This window comes from Corvus brachyrhynchos, unplaced genomic scaffold (assembly GCF_000691975.1).
Source record: "Corvus brachyrhynchos isolate BGI_N302 unplaced genomic scaffold, ASM69197v1 scaffold12, whole genome shotgun sequence".
In the NCBI taxonomy this organism is placed as follows: Eukaryota; Metazoa; Chordata; class Aves; order Passeriformes; family Corvidae; genus Corvus; species Corvus brachyrhynchos.
Genome location: NW_008237885.1, coordinates 254890 through 271342, shown reverse-complemented (window position 1 = coordinate 271342; position 16453 = coordinate 254890). Strand labels below are relative to the sequence as shown.

General features: G+C 43.5%; 1 protein-coding gene across 1 annotated transcript in view; it reads left to right on the top strand.

Moving 5' to 3' along the window:
* The window catches only part of TM9SF2 (transmembrane 9 superfamily member 2), a 54267-nt gene that overhangs the window by 5631 nt on the left and 32183 nt on the right, over positions 1 to 16453 (top strand). Inside the window, exons 2-3 of the mRNA XM_017732596.1 lie at positions 9179 to 9253; positions 10251 to 10376. Of these exons, the coding sequence (XP_017588085.1) occupies positions 9179 to 9253; positions 10251 to 10376 (201 nt within the window). The remainder of the gene's footprint in view (positions 1 to 9178; positions 9254 to 10250; positions 10377 to 16453) is intronic.

Here is a 16453-nt window from a genome sequence, read left to right as displayed (position 1 = left end):
GGACTGCTGGAGCTCACCTAGCCTAACCCAAAAAGGGTTTGTGTTTGTCATTTTTGTAGCTGCTCTTCAAGCAGACCTACTCTTCAGGGCTGCTGTTCCATCACCCTTTGGGCTTCCTTTCACTGGGAAAAACAAGCCCAGGTCCTTCCATCTCTCTCTCACTGTATCTGCACTCTAGACACTGGACCATGGTGGCAGCTCTTAGCTGGACCTTTCCAGTTTTTTCACATTCCCATTGAGGGAGAAGTCTCAGAACTCCAGCTGTGGATGCACCAGTGCTGGTGTACCGGTTTGGCCAAATTTAGAAATGTATCCTCTGAGAGAAGGCACAACCATCCCTCCTCCACACCAGGTTTGGGAAAAATAAATTTTCCTTGAAGGAAAGTGAAGGAGATAAAACTATTTATTTAACAAACACACAGGAAAGGAAAATAATGCTAAATAATAAAATATCTTGCTGTGGAGAAAAAACCTGGGAAACTGTCAGAGTCCTCCCTTTGGTCTCCTCGGAGCTGGGGCTTGGCCCAAGGCCAGGCCCTCTGTGCCTGGTGGAAAGTCCTCCTGATGTGCTCTGCTATTGAAGCAGTCCAGCAGAAAAGGGAGAAAATCCGAAATTCCTGGGAAAGAAAGTTCAACTCTCAGTCTCTCTCGGGAGAAAAAGAAACTGAACCACTGGCCAAAAGCTGACTGGGCAGCAGCAAGCCGGGTGCTTCCTCAGTCCCCTGCCGCAGCTGGGAAAAAAAAATCCCTGTCTCTATGTGACTTTGAACAAGCTGCAAACTGCTTTGAGAAAGTTTTTCTTAGTTTTCCTTCCCCCTCTCAGGCTCAGTTCAGAGGCATAGAAAGGCACAAGAATTAATTTCTGGGCATTGAGCAGCGATATGGGATACACATCACAAAGTCACCCCAAGACAGCTTGGAAGGGGAAGTGCATGGTGCCAGATCTTTGAGCCACAGCCTCATGTTGTAGGCCAATGCATGGTGTAGACACCACTGTACCTCCATCCATATTCCCACTGCTGACTGTCAAAGGGGTCTAAACAGTTGATATAAACTAGGAGAAACAGAGTGATTTCGGTTACAGCTACAACTTTGCCTCAGTATCTGTATATAACTTTCCATGCTTACTCAGCAAATCAGAGCAGAGCCCAACCTACATCCTCTTTTTCCTCGAGTTCGTCTTTCAGTCTGACTTACCAAAACATAGTTTTATATGCTAATTTCCTCATAGTAAACCCCTTACTGTATGTCATTCATCGATACCAAGCGGTGTACATGTAAGAGTAGGCTAATATTCTGTGTATATTACCGACTTTATGAGTTAAAGAATTACAATGTGCTTGCTTTATTTAGGTGGTAAACTTTTTTAATGAGTCTGGAGGGTCCTTTACATAAAAGTAGTGACTCTAGCTTGGAATCTCTTTCCATGTTTATTAGAAATGTGTTTTACTTTACTGTGAAAAAAGCCAAGGAAACATGCAGCCCTAAAGTCTAATGAAGTAGTTACTTGTGCAGTCAAAGTTCATAAATTTTAAACACATTTAATTTATAAATTGAAAACATAGCTTGCACTGGCTTTTTCAAGATTATTGCTTGCCACAGGGGTTTTAGGGTAGTTGCCGGGCCATGCATGTTACCTCTTTTCTTTCTAGGCCAACACTGGATGTTCATGATTTTCTCACATTTGTGTGTGTTTGTTGGGTTTTTTTAATAAAAATCTTTTCAGAAAGGTATCTCTTTAGAATATTAAAAATCATAACCCATCCATCAGTCTCAGCAGTCTCTTTGTTCTCAACTTCGATATGATTTGCTTTTGAGCTGACACTTTGAGAGCTCTTTCTCCTGGTGAGAAGCCCTCTGTCCCTCTGGAGACCTGTCTCCTGAGCTAATTGGGAAGAGCAGTCCCTGCAGCGGCAGTCTGAGCTAGATTCCAGTCTCACACCAATAAAACCTCAGTGCCAGCCTGGGTGAGGAGCCCAACTCCCAGGAAAAGGGAATTTGGAGAAGTGGGGAAATGAAGATGCCAATTCCCTACTTTTGCCCTGTGCATTTCACAGGTTGCTCATCCATCCCTTGTGAGCAACTCTGGCTGCACAAGCTCCACCACGATTTGTCCTATTTGCAAAGCAGTCTCAGGTACAAAATATGCCATAGGGTTGTCTGGCACACAGCAGTGCTCTACCTGTTTCAGGAGGAGATGAGAGGGGGGTTCCAGCCTAATGCCAGCTGGAATTTCCACCAGCCATCCTCACTGGGCATACTGCTTCATGTTGGTGCCACTGTGAAGTGAGCCAGCAGATAGCTGATGACTGCAGGATCACCGTTTGTTGACACAGAGCCACAGAAGGTCAGTTCTGGAGCTTCAGGTCACTTTACATGGATGTTATAGAAATGGGAATGTACCCACGATAAGGGAAAACATCAAACCCACAACACCTAGAATAGCAGTGTTGGTATTTAACTGTTGTATCTTTAGATTTATATGGACAATTCCCCCAAGCTTCTTGCAGCAATATAGCAATGCAGGTAAAGAAAAAAGGGAAGCAGGGCTCACTGTCTCTGTTTCCATGCCCCCCAAAATGGTCAGTTATACCCAAGCCATTTCAGAAAGATATTTGTGTGTCACCTGGCCTCAGCATCCACATGCCACAACATTCCTTGCCTGGATACCGAGTCCCTGTCCCAACAGTTACAAGGGCCACTTCTGCATGGCTCATCCTGATGACTACCTCCTCAGTCGAGCAGGCACCTCAAAGGGCTTCTGCAAAAGGCAGCTGTGAGATGATGCCCTCCCAGTGACTGATGCAAGTCCCTGCTCTGGCTCACCGTTTCTCCCACCTCTTTCCACCGTAAGCCCCACAGTCCCTGTGTCGCTGCCAGGCTGTCGGCACACACCAGGCCCAGCCAGTGCTGGGAGCAGGGCCAGTAATTGGAAAGGGGAATTGCAAAGCAGCAAAGCTTATCAACAGGCAGTGAGGGAGTGTTCAGCAGCCACTTCAGGGGCCAGCCCAAGGTCCGGAGCGGGTTGGCAGCCTTTTGTTTGGTAGCATGGGGTGGACACGCACGGCTGCTCCGCTTTGAGCAGGCACCACTGAGGCTAAAGCAGGGTGGTGGCTCACTGGATGGTGTAGCCTTCTCCTTCTGCTGGGGCTGCCGAGGCTGTGGAGGAGAGCAGTGCTGGAGCAGGGAGCAGGCATGGCACAGTGATCAAGGAGCTCACTGAGGGTTTTCAGGATAGCCTCAGGCACGGCTTCTTGGCCTCAGGAGTGCCACCAAGCACCATTACTATGCACAGATGTATCTTTTACTCATTAACCAAAGCTTCTAAATATAGCCCCGACTAGCACTAGCAAGAGATGGTGGGTGCCCTCTGTGGTCAGGTCTTTGCTGTCTGCCTACCTGCAGCACTGGCACCTGATCTTCACTTTGACAGTGCCCTGTCAGGTGCCCTCTGCTCTCAGCCCTGGGACACATGGATAATTTACATCACAGGTTTCCTGCAACACACAGGAAAAACATGCAGCCCTGGGAATGGAGCCAGCTTCTCCCGTGCTCCTGCCAGCCCTCAGTGCCTCATGCAGTCCTCCCCTTCATCCCTGAATCAACTCCTAACCAAAACATATCGCTTCCTTCTGGGAGAAAGCAGGCTCCTGGTGCAGCCAACATGGGTAAAACCCATGAGTTCAAAGCCGGATTCCTTTTGCAGGAGTTCTCACTCATACCTAGGAAGGGTCTATCAGGAGCTCTCCATTGTTGGCAGGGGAGGATTGAATCTTATGAGGCAGGTAAAATGGAAACTATTGCCTTTGCTGGGAAACTTTCAGGACGTATCAGGAATATCTGATATACTTGTATGATTAGGTTCCTGGCTTCAGCCTTGGCTTGATGGCAGGTTGTAGAATCTCCATACCTGCCAATCACTCACTGCCAGCCAACACTTACTCCTTCACTCAACAATTTATTCTAAAAAGTGGGCAGCTGGGGAAGAGGGAAGACATCTCATGTTCCTGTGTGGATTTTGGGCTTCATCCTACCTGTAGCTTCTGCAGGAGTTATATGTGTCCATTCCTTCTCCCAGTTCTGCAAGAATTGAAAAAGACGGTCAAGCGGGAAACACTAAATGACTGTTTGCACTTTGTCTGACAAAGAGAGAAGTTATGGATGTTTAAAGGTTTGTTGCTATATTCTAGGTAAAGGAATATGATTATGACATCTTGCACATTGAAATATGATGTTACTTGACACTTAGTGTTAATTTAATTTTTTGTCCATTCCTAACAAAATAGATTTTCATGCAGTAAAAATTCTAGGTAGTCCCCAAAAATCCTCAGAGCAGTCTACCATGAAACTTCATAATTGCTCTATGTGAATTCCTCAACTCATCTAGCTCAACCTGGTTTCCTTGGAGTAAATGGAAGACCATGCTTCTCTACACCTTGAATTCCTTCTGTTAGAATATTTGAGGTAGGATAGCATTTTATATAGAGAAAAAATAGCTTGTAATTGGCACAATATGCTCATCAGAAGTAACCCACCTTTTAGTGAATGGCCTCTCATCCATCCTCCCTTGCCCACAGATAATTTTTCACAGTAGCTGGAAATCTAACTACCCATTTCTTCTCTCGGGAAAACAGTGTGAGAATAAAAATATGTCAGTGAGCAAATATTTGGTGGCAAAGCCAAAGAAATCATGTTCTTTTGAGACAGAACTCTCTTTACTTACAGCTGAATAGACAGAAATTAAGTTTTAAGGAATCCGGGCTTCTTGCCAATTCATCCCCATCTGCTTGTCAAGAACAAATGCTTTGTTATTTGGCTTGGTGAGGGAGCAAAGAGCAAGAGAGAGGGCAGTGGGCCATGGCCATGACCTCCCACAGGCACTCCCCCACCCACAGGAGCTGCTCTTGCCTGGGACCTTCAGTACTAATGCTCCATGCTAGTGACAGAGAGAGGGCCAGGACTGGCTTGCCAGCAGAAGTAGGCACCATTCAGGAAAAAAACCCATCTGGATAAGAAAGAAATGAATGATGATGAATATGTGAGGCTTAAGAAAAACAAAGGTGGGTGTGGGAAATCAAGAAAGTAGAGAGATTTTCAGTGTCCCTGTGAGACCAAGGTATGTCACATCACTGATAGGAGCTAAGAGACTTCTGGGGGACTATGAGCAACTGAAAGAGTTGGTAGTGCCTGGAGCTATGTTGTTATGTCACCAGTATTCTCTAAAAATGTGAAGAATTAGAAGAAGAGCAAGTGCAAAAACCATGTACCTCTACCACAGCAGCAATCCTACAAAGTTCAACATGGAGACATTCAAAAGTTCTGCATGTGGGACAGAATAACCTCAAGCTGTGAAGCAACAGCTCTGCTGAAAAGGACCTGGGGGCTATGGTGGGTGACAAGAGGACTATGAGACTAGAATATGATCTTACTGCAAATAGCTAACTGCAGACTGCATGATCAGAGTGCTGGGAGGAGGGTGGCCAACAGATTGAACTGGGTATCTGCATGGCACTGGTTAAGTCTGCAGGTGGAGTACAACATCCAGTTTTGGGACTCTTGCCTCAAGGGGGATGTGAAATACACTGGAAAGGTCCAGCTAAGGGGTGCCACTATGGTCCAGTGTCTGGGGTGCATATGCAGCATGAGAGAAGTGGAAGGAGTTGGGCTTGTTTCTCCTAGTGAAGGGGAGCCCAAATGGTGATGAAACAGCAGTCTAAATCTGCCTGAAAAGAAGGTACAAAGATGCCAGATCCAAACCCTTCTTGGTGGTTTCAGGGAACATAACAATGGACAACAAGCACACATGGCAGATGTGGAGCGTCAGGCTTGCTATTAGGAAAGCTTTCTTTACCAGGTGCTCCAGGGAAGTGATGGCAGTTCCTGCCTTGGAGGGTTTTCACAATTTGGCCGGATAAGGGCACAGCTGACCTAACAGTGGTGCTAGTCCTGCTTCAAGAGGGGTGATCTCCAGGATGCCATCTAACCAACATTTCTGCAATCTCATTTCTTGATGTAAAGTTATCAGTGTAGGTACTGCCTACTTCACCAGCACGGATGGAATTTTAGGAGAAGTTGTAAACAATCAATGCAGCACGACACAGACAACTTGCTGCAATCCAAACATGTCACCCAGCCTGAATTAATGAATGCACAGGCTGCATATTCAGCTGCATGTATTTTCCATTCAGCCAGATCACACAAATACAATTGTGTCCTTTACAAAGCTTTTCCCACCACACCCGAGGTGCTGAGGCACTAGCAGACTCAGCTGTTGATTTTCTGTAATTGCTTCCAGATTCACCATTTTTGGCAGGCCAAGTCACTACAGATTGCTTTCTTTTTTTTTTTTTTCCTTGGGTTGAAAAACTCCTGAAGCACTCAACATGCTTCAGACACAAATACAGTACTAAGAGGTCTTACAGCCCATATGAATCCATAGATTGCTGTGTCAGATGCATTGTCAGCCCGCCAGACTACCACTCTGCACTTACTCATTTAGATGAAGGAGGATCAGTATAGGAGCTGATCCTTGCTGAAACAGCATTGTCAGGCATCCAACATACAATATACTGGCCAGTGCAGCCAGTTTCAGTATCTGTGAACACAAATGCAGCACCATGTAATGTCAGAATCGTAATTACCCTTTCCACACTTAAATTTTCTATTATTTTAATTTAGGAGTATAACTGTTCTACATGTTGCAAAGTCATGCTATTTAGGAGACCACCAAAACTGAAAAAACTGACTTGCAAAATTCTTGGTGTTGACAGATTTTGGGTTGTGTTACTTCCATTTTCTCTACAGCACTGCACTGTGTTCCTGCTCATCCAAAGCCAAGAATGGCAAACAAACACCTCTTTCTGAGCAGTGCCACGCAACCTTTTCAGACCTACCCACCATGTAGGAATTTAGAGATGATTTTCATTATAGGTATAGTGAGATTTGCATTGTTACCAACTTCACATCAGGTGTGATCCTTCTCATTACAGCCTCTATTTTCTGTTCCTGCCTATTTGCAGTGATCCATACATAGCATGGCAAGTAAACTTCCCAAGGAACATACTGTAATTTCCAGAGAGAAAAGGTCACTGAGCGAGCCATCTTCATTTCACCAGAACTTCCCAAGCCTTTCTGTCTCTTTCCTATGTAAATAATATGCATGGATTTTTTCACATCTGATCAACCTTCTTAAATTGAATCATAAATTGAAGAGGCAGTTTTGCATTTATCTGTATTCTACACAACCTTATTATCTTTGGTGAGATATAGAAGACAGAGACCAGCATGTAATTTGAAATTTCCAGCATTCCTCTAGTCTACAATGAATTCATAATACAGAATAGCAGAGATAATAGTTCCCCTACTTGGTGTTTTACATCAACTTTTGACATCCTAATCCCATTGACTGCTAATTTAATTAAGTTTTACACTAACCTCCATCCTGTTATCGACTGGGACATATTTACAAAAAATGTTTAAAGCATGTGATACTTTAAAAATGATCTCAGCAGAGAACTTACACAAAAATCAACAGGAGGACCTACTGCTCCTGGTGCTCTCTTTCTCCTGAAATACCTAAGCACTCCTAACATGTCACTTTGAAAAGGGCAATGAGGGCACCTAAGAAAGAAATTTACTTGCAAATGAAGCCACATAACCTTATTAAACCACTTTGTGTGGGGGAGCTGGGAAAACCACCTCTTGCAGTCTACCCAGTAGAAAAATACACCTCTTGGTTGTTTCTAGTTATTCAAATTTGAGTGCTTAGAGACCCCACCCACCAAAACATAAAAGGGAATTCATTATAGGAGGAGTTGCAGTAGGTTTGCTTGGTTTTCTCCCTCACTTGGGAAAACAAAAAGCTTCATGCAAAGGATCTTAATATTTTTGTTGGCATAGGGCAGTGTCTTGGTTTGAGACAAATTTAGGAAGAAAATGCTCTGGAATGAACGTCTCCCCCAAATACAGGTTTTTGGCACTCCCTCCCCCACTGATACAAAAGGAATTTCTTGGAGGAAAGTGAAAAAAACTATTTATTTAACAAACAAAGTGCCAGCAGGGCATAGGAAAAATTAATAACTGTTAAAATATTAAACCTTCTCAATGCAGAGAAAGCTGGTGGGTTTAGAGCTCCCTCTGTAGCTGGCTCAGCCCCTCCCAAGGGGCTGGGGCACGGCATCCCCGCAGCCTCCCTGCCAGTCCACAGGGTCTGATGATCTGGTTCTCGGATCACAGCTAGGCCCAACAGTTCCAAAAAAAGTTACCGGAGGATTTTGGTACGCTGGTACGCAGTCCTGGGAAAAAACCTCTTGCCTCAGCTCACAAGCCAGCTAGCAGCAGGAAAAAACTCTCTGCCGCTGCAAGCAAAGCCAAGCAATACGGGGGAGTGCGTGTGTCCTTGAACACAAACTACACTGAAGAATTCATCTGGCTTCTCTCCCCCCCTTTTCTGGACCCAGCTTAAAGCTATGGGACCCATTTCTGGGCAGAAAGCAGACGATAGGGAAATACAGTATTATCATAAAATCACCCCAAGACAGGCAGGTTTGTACTGACTGACCCAGCAAATCCGGGTCTGTTTACAGTCACACACCACTGCTAAGCAGGCAACAGCATTTCTATGAAACTGCAACACTAGATGTGTAATATTGAACAAAGTTTTTAGTCTGGACATCATTTTGTTATTCTTAGAGGAAACAAAGTTACCCCATTTTGTGCCACCTTCTCTCTCCACACCTTTCTTCCTCTTCTGTCTTCCACATACTTGGCTGATCCCTTGCCTCCTTTGTGCCCCACTCTGCAGTAGTTTAATGAAGACCACATGTCCCTAGTTTACTCATGAAAGAGTTATATGGGACAGTGTCAGAAGCCTCCCTTGTACTGCCTGCCTGCAAGCCACCTTTTATACCATCTTTTTGACTGTCAGGTCATCTTCCTAGGTGATCACACTGGCCTCTCCCCCTTCCTGCTCTTTCTCATCCCATCTTCAGCACCTCTTTTAGGAGCCAAGAGTTCTCCAGGGCTCCCTTTTCCATTAAAATTCCTTTCCACAAGACTGCATTTACCAATTCTTTCAGTGTGTTGAAGTCTTCTGGTTTAACTTCATTAGTCCACTGCTTTTGTTCCCTCCTCGCCTGAAACTCAAGAGCTCTGCTGATTTGTGATCTTTTCCACTCAGATCACCCTCCTCCAGCAGCAGCTGCCTTTCATCCGGTTTTCCCACATTAACCAGCAGCAAACCACAAGCCACCAGGTACAGCTGCACACGCCTCATGTCACTGGAGCAAAAAGCTGCTCTTTATCCACAAAACTTCAGGGATGGGCTACACATTGTAATTGCCTCATGAACACATATCTAGGACAGAGTTTCAGGTGCTGTGGGGTGTACCCTACAGGAGGTATAGGCATCACTTCCGCACATTCCCTGCTGCATGCAGGGACCTGGTTCAAGGTATAAGCTCACTGCAGTTAAAGAAGGATGTTTGTGACTCTGCAATCAGACTCCTAGTCTCCATGCAAGCAATTCCACTAGGAGCCAGGAACCAGCTCAAATGCTTTGGCTCTGTGCTGTCCCCCATTCCCAGTAAGCCCTAGGCTGTAACTGACTGGAAAGAGAAGTCTGGGAACCTCAAAATTGTGTTGACATCCCTGTCCCTGAACCAATGCACTTCTTTCCCCAGTAACAGGCAGTCAGATGTTCAGATGCACATACTGATTTTGCACAGTTCCCATCTTGGCTGCTGAATTTCTCTCTGAGGCCAAGGGAAGTGGCATCAGGAAACCAGCAACACTGATTGTCTTAAGAAAGGGCAACAAAAAACTGCCAACAAAACCCACAAAAAACAAGGTATATAAATCTAAAATGCAGAATTCAGAAAAACAGGAAAAAAGAATTTTTGCCTGGATTTCTCCCAGAAACAGCCACAAAAATTCTCTTTTAGGCTGATGATCAAGAAAATTATCTTTTAGTTCTACCCACATCATCTTACGTGATATTTTAAACATAATATTATTCACTATAATTTTTCACTTCTAATTGCAATGTCCTTTCACTTTTTTTACTTCTTAGTGCCAAGCTTAAAAGAGCTAAGTAAACCTCTTTTCAGTGTCAAATCCTCCCCAATTTAAAGGGCTGGGTGCATTGAATTACTACTACCATTTAACACACATCCTGCTTTTTGTGGTTCTCTGTCTTGCTTTTGCTTTCCTCCACTTATTATTTTCTTTCCTTTCTCCATTTTCTATTTCAGGCTGTCAAGGAGAAAGCAGAGTCTGACTCCCGCAATGAAATGCTTCACCTGGAGAGCCTGCTGAGAGTGAAATTGATAAAGGACAGCACCAGCCCAGGCAATTTCACTCACAGCGGGCACTTGCAGGTGAAGCACTACCATAAAATGGAGCAAGGTTACTCGCCTGCTACCTCCCAGCACAAATCACCAGTTGATAGCTGCTTGTTTCATGATCTTTTCACTCATCTCCTGCCATGCACCACTTGCACTGACCCCAGTGCAAGAGGCAGGAATCAGGCACGTAGACCAGTGTTTGCAGGCAGGGGCTGAGCCCAGTGCTCCAAATGTTGAGCACTTGGCTGAAGGCTGGCCTGGCCACGGGACTGCTCAGGCCACCTTCCCACCAGTGGGATCTTTTGGAGGATGCTTGCAGTCCCACCCACCTCTTCATGTAGGACAACAGTCCCACAGAGCTGTGACCACTACAACCGCCTGACAGGACAAAGGCAACTTGTAGATGTTTCTGTAAAATCTCTATAGGGTACCAGCCTGATGTAATTTAAGATAACCTATACATTATTTTAGCTGGTGATTCCCATGGATCTATTTCAACACAGGTTTGATCCCAGGGGGTATCACTCTCACTGTCACTCCAGCAGTGCTTTGCCTCAGTCCTACTTTCTTCACTATGTGAAAATCTTGTGTATGAAAGAACAATTTTAGTCAGCTCAGGATTTTTTTATTTTGATAGGAATATTCCTCAAAGCCTGACTGATACCAGGGCTGATGTTTTTCCCTAAGACAGGTTAGTATAAAGAATAGTCGTAAGAGAATTGTGGTGATGCAAGGTAGGGAAGCTGGGCTCTGCCATCTACCCTTTTTTTCAATACTAGGAGTTGGGGATGAAACTCAGCATCTCCAGATTTGGAAAAAGCAAGCAAACAAACAATCTTTTCTTTCATAATTCATCATGTATTTAACAAGGTAATTACACTAATTCATACCCAAGACCAAAATATTTTGAAATCTAAAAAGGCTTAAGTCTTTCAGGGGAACAATCATAGTTGCGCTTAGATCACATGGATAAAGCAGGCTTAAAAGTTACAACAGATAACCTTTCTCACACTTCAGGGCATAAAATTCCAGGAATGGAAGGGATTATTGAGAAACTCCCCTTCTAAACAGTGCTTCTTATGAAGTGCTATACAATCCTTGTTAGAGACTTGAATACCAGGCAGTGCCAGACATATGACAAAGCAATTCCTGTAGCACTGGTGGGGGAAATCATTGCTACAAATATTCTTTCTATAAATACCTGTCATACCATTTACAAAATTCAAGGACTGAAATTAAGACCTAAGGAGCACAGTGAAAACTCAACGTACTTGAATACCCTGCTCCTAATTTGGAACATAATTCTCAACTGAAATTAGTGGAAAAATATGAGTCTCAGAAGGATTTAACTGCCTCAATGCCTTCATGTCTGTATTGCCAGCAGATGCATCCCAAATCAGCTTTGCAGCCTTTACTGTGCTGTTCCAGAAGGCTTCTCACAATCTGAAGTGCAAAATTCACCACCAGGAACTGGCCTTGGGTAAAGACCTTTATCAATGAATGTGGCTGATTACAAGTGTGATTATTATCATGCCATGGGAGGACATAGGGCAAGGAGAGAACACTTCAGAAATGGGACCACAGATTAACTACTAATAAGCAGATGATCTCTGTGTGTCCCCATTTATAAGCTAGATTATAATACTTTTTAAAAATTATTTTCCCCAAAAGATCTAGTTTAACTCTTGTCAAAGATTCTGTGCAGCCTCTTCTTGGAGGAAAAGAAATCCACAACAGAGTCTTCTTTTCCTAGTTGATAGAAATCAGTGACCACTAAGAGTGATATTTAAACTTGAAAACTTAAATTAGTCTGTACATTTAAGATGACAGTAAAACTATTACTTGATCATGCTTACTGCTGAACAGGTAATTAGCTCAACTCATTTGGGGGTCATAGAGCTATAAAAAGAAAGCATTTCCGTTTGTTTTATCCACAGACATATTACAGTATAAGGGTTTGTTTCTTTGCAGTCTCTGTAATTCATACTGATGTTAACAGCATTATATTCTTACACACTAATTGGTGCAGCCTGAACCAGACCCACTCCAAACACGGGAGATGTGATCCAGGCAGGCAGCAATCTTCCCACACTTCCTTTTGTGCCAGTTTAAAACTCACCAGGGACCTCAGAGAAACCTTACCTATAGAAACAGCTGAAACAAGTCATAAATGTATCTGCTCCCAGGGCCCAGAGTGCTCAGGCTGCTCTGGCTGGTGCCACATGCCCCCTCTCCCTCCTGGAGGAGTCTGGCTCCTGGAGGAGTGTTTGCTGCAAGGCATGCCCACATCCCTCTCAGCACACTCATTTCGCTGAATGTTCTATGCCATTGTTCAGGCAAAGGCATCAGCTGAGCTGAATTTAGCTTTAAATATACTGTAATTGTCTCAGCATTTTCTTTTTAGATGTAATTCATTAGCCGTTTTTACCTGACAGAGCTCTTCTTTGCCTATTTTATTCAGTCAGTCCTTTCTCTTTTTAATTTAGGGAGTCAGCATTGGACTGATTGCATATTTCCAGTGCCCTATAAAACACAGGGAAAAAGAACATAGGCCTCCATAGCATACTAAAAGCCTGAAAGAATTTATGTTAAATATTAATTTGAAGTTGGTCATAAAATCACAGGAAGTTCTGAACCTAATGCCTGAACAAAGATAAAAAAAAAAAAAGTGACACAATATCAGACTTGCAAGTCATAAAACCCAAACAAAATTAGCAATGGCACAACCAGATGAGTTTCTACACACCTTGTGACTACTCAGAACACTGCCTTGTTTACATAGGTAATGATGTGGCTTCTGTATGAGAGGACATGTTTTTCCTGAGAGACTGCAGCTCTACTTGGACCTGAAGGAGAAGCACACCTCACATTCCACCAAGCTCTGCAGAGTAGTCACAGGTTGCAGCACAGCAGTGGTCCTGAGCTGCAGGCGGCCAACACCTCCCCACAGGAGGACTGTGCCTTCAGAAAGGCAAACCAGCAGGATCTCTGCCCTGGCACCTCACAGATGATGCTGCCATCCATCTGCATGGGCCAAGGGCTGCTCACACGATGCCTCTGCTCCCCCATGTAACATCGTCAGTGCCATGTTGCAATTGCCATGGAAACTTTGGAGCCACAAAGGACTAGAGCACTCAAGGTGCTTGACTCCCACTTCAGGAACAGAGCCATAGCTCTTCTGTAACCCTGCTCTACTGTCATCCCATTGAGGAGGAGCACAGCCCCCTCCATTTTCAGGCTCAAAGCTCCCTGAAGTTGTCTTTCAGTCACTCAGGGAAATACCTTATGCTTAGCAGGATTGGCATTGTTCGAATCTCCTCAGGTCAAAGTGATGCCATGATGATTTTTTGCCTTTTCTTTTATACCCCTGTTATACCTTTTTACAGCTTCTGTATTCTTAGTGCTTTTTGCCTACATTCTTGGACTTGTTTGTTCAGCTAGGAGACTGAACATTTTAGAAGCTTCGTAGGTAGAGGATAGTGTGCCCCAGACCCCAAGGTCCTCTCCAGAACACATTCTGTAAATTAAGATAGAACTATACAGGGGAAGGCTCCTTGGGGAGGGGGGCTCATTCAAGCCTCTCATTGGAGAATTTTTGATAGATATGCTAATTAGTAAGACCTATAATGTTATACCAGATCTTTTGAGAGTGTGCATTGTGGTGTGCATTTCAGTGCATTCCACCTGGACATAGTGCACCTAAGGATCCTTAAAATAAATACCAAGGTAAAATCCCTTTTTCCCTTCTAACCGTGTTTGACTCTTAATTTTAAGACCAGGAAAAGGCATCAAAAGTGGCATCAATCCTCACGAACTATAATCCTTCACCTGTTTAATCTCTGAGACATTCTAAGGCATATTTGATGCAGCTGGTGGGGGCCGGGGGCGGTTGGAAATTGCTACCAGCAGTGGTAGTTAGCACAGCCATCTGGGACTTTAATTCAGCTTCCACCTCCACCTGATGAAGTCTTCACCCTTACTTCTCATTTTATAGAAAAATGGCCAATCTACCAGTGTAGGGGCTACTTAACAGCAGGGGATTTCCCCCCAAATATGAAAGACGAATATGAAATTTGTCATTGTTAGTGCTGGTTGCCTCAGGAGAGAAAAAGAATGCACTTATTTACTAAACTCTGTATTTTAGTTGCTAGGGGAGTTTCAGGTTCCAGGATGCAAACAGATAGTTTATATTAAAAAAAAAAAAAGTTGAAATGATAATTAGCAGCAAAGCGGACATTAGCTGTATCCAGTTAGCACCCTAAACATGGTGCAACAGAGCGTTATTTTGTTCTTTGGTACTAAAATTGGAACTGAATTGTAACCTGTAGTGGGGAAAACAACTGTGTGCTTGCACCTGCTGCAGCAAGGATTATTTGTCTGTTCCACGGCAAGTGGAACAGGCCCACAGCTTGGCTGCTAAGGCACTATAGTGAGAAAAGCAGATTGCAGTGCCCTCAGTCAAAGGAGGGAATACGCTAGAAGAAGGCATTAGACACTAAGCTATAGGATATGAGGGACATTTAGGCCTTTGTTTCTGAAATGAAGAGCTAAACTGTGGGAACTGTGAATATTTGGAAGAAGAAGGCACCCCTTGAAGGCCAAACATGAGCAGCAAAATGTGAGAAGCACCATAAGAATAGAAAAAGTTACTCACAACACTTTCTGATAAAAAGAAGGGGTAGGAGTGACACTTACTTCCTCAGAAGTTTCCAACTTCTCTATATTCTTATCTTTGTATTTTCTTATGACAATAATTTATCAGGAAAAAACAGAAGGTCCTTTTGCGTTGGCTTCTGTTGGTTCATTAGTCTCTGAAACAGTATTTTTTTCCTGCATTTTATTTCACAGTCTTGCATAGCCTTGAAATTTCTGATGATAAAACCTGTGATACTTGTTCTTCCAGTACTAAAACCACACCCCCTGAACTTTAACCTATGGCCATAAAACTTGTAGCAGGCAAATTCAAGAAGAGATAATATCAAGTATGTTGCCACTGAATTTCTCATTAAATTAGAGAAGATGTGTTTTGCCCAGCTTAAAATTTGATCTCAAGGACCATGGCCATTCCTGCGATTATAAACCGTGGTTATAGTTGCTCCAAAATGACACGGCCCACAAACTGTTTTTCTGTATCACCTTTGCAGAGCAGTGAGGAGGGAGCATCGTAGCATATGGCACCACATCCACAGAAATGCTGTTTGGACCAACTGGTAGAGCACTCCTTAAAATAGGTCTGAGTCAGCAGGTTTTGCAGTCACGAAGGCAGAGCAAGAGGAGGGATTTAAGCAGAACACAAAGCATTTAAGCACACACCGCAACTCCTACTCATGGCGCAGCTTTTGGAGTGTTCTCAAGGAAGAGGAGGATTAGATGGGCAAAGGCTTTTAAATATTCTCTCATGTGAAGGAATGGAATTAGGCCCACAAAAGTAATTTGCTTGGAATATTAACCTGGGAAATGGGAGATACATTTGAACTCCCTGGTGGTAGAAAAGAAACTGAACTCGGGTCATTTACAACCTGATTATCCTAACCATGAGTAATTTTAAATAAAAAGAGGGAACTGGGATTTCCTCTCCAGCTGTGCTTGTCATAAGGCTTGATCTTATAATTGTGCTCTCAGGATATCTACAGGATGAGACAAGTAGGAATTGGAATGAGAAAGGTAGATGAACATCTTATATTTTAAATATATGGAGAGTTCAAAAATATCTAATGTATATGCTATAAATTAATGCATTTATCTCAAACTTCAAGAATGGCTTGTGTAATGTCAAAAATTCACAAAAATTTATTAAAATAACCTTACCTAAGGACTATGTTATGTGGTCTACGTGCTTAGATGCTCAACCCTGTATCTGGTGAATTGACCCACCCAAAGCTCCACCCTGCCCTAGACAGGTTGGCTACTGTAGGATTGTGTGATCAACAAGTGTGCCCCTGATGCCCTGTAGTAAACAGAAAAATAAAATAAAAGATGTTGTGAGAACAAAGGCAATTAGTGGAAATGCTGCAGCATTTACAAAAATAGTTTTTCATGAGAGGGTGTTGTTTGGAGTTTCTGAAGGTGCACAAGCCCAAACTGATGGAACGTGTTAGGAAGTAGGGAAA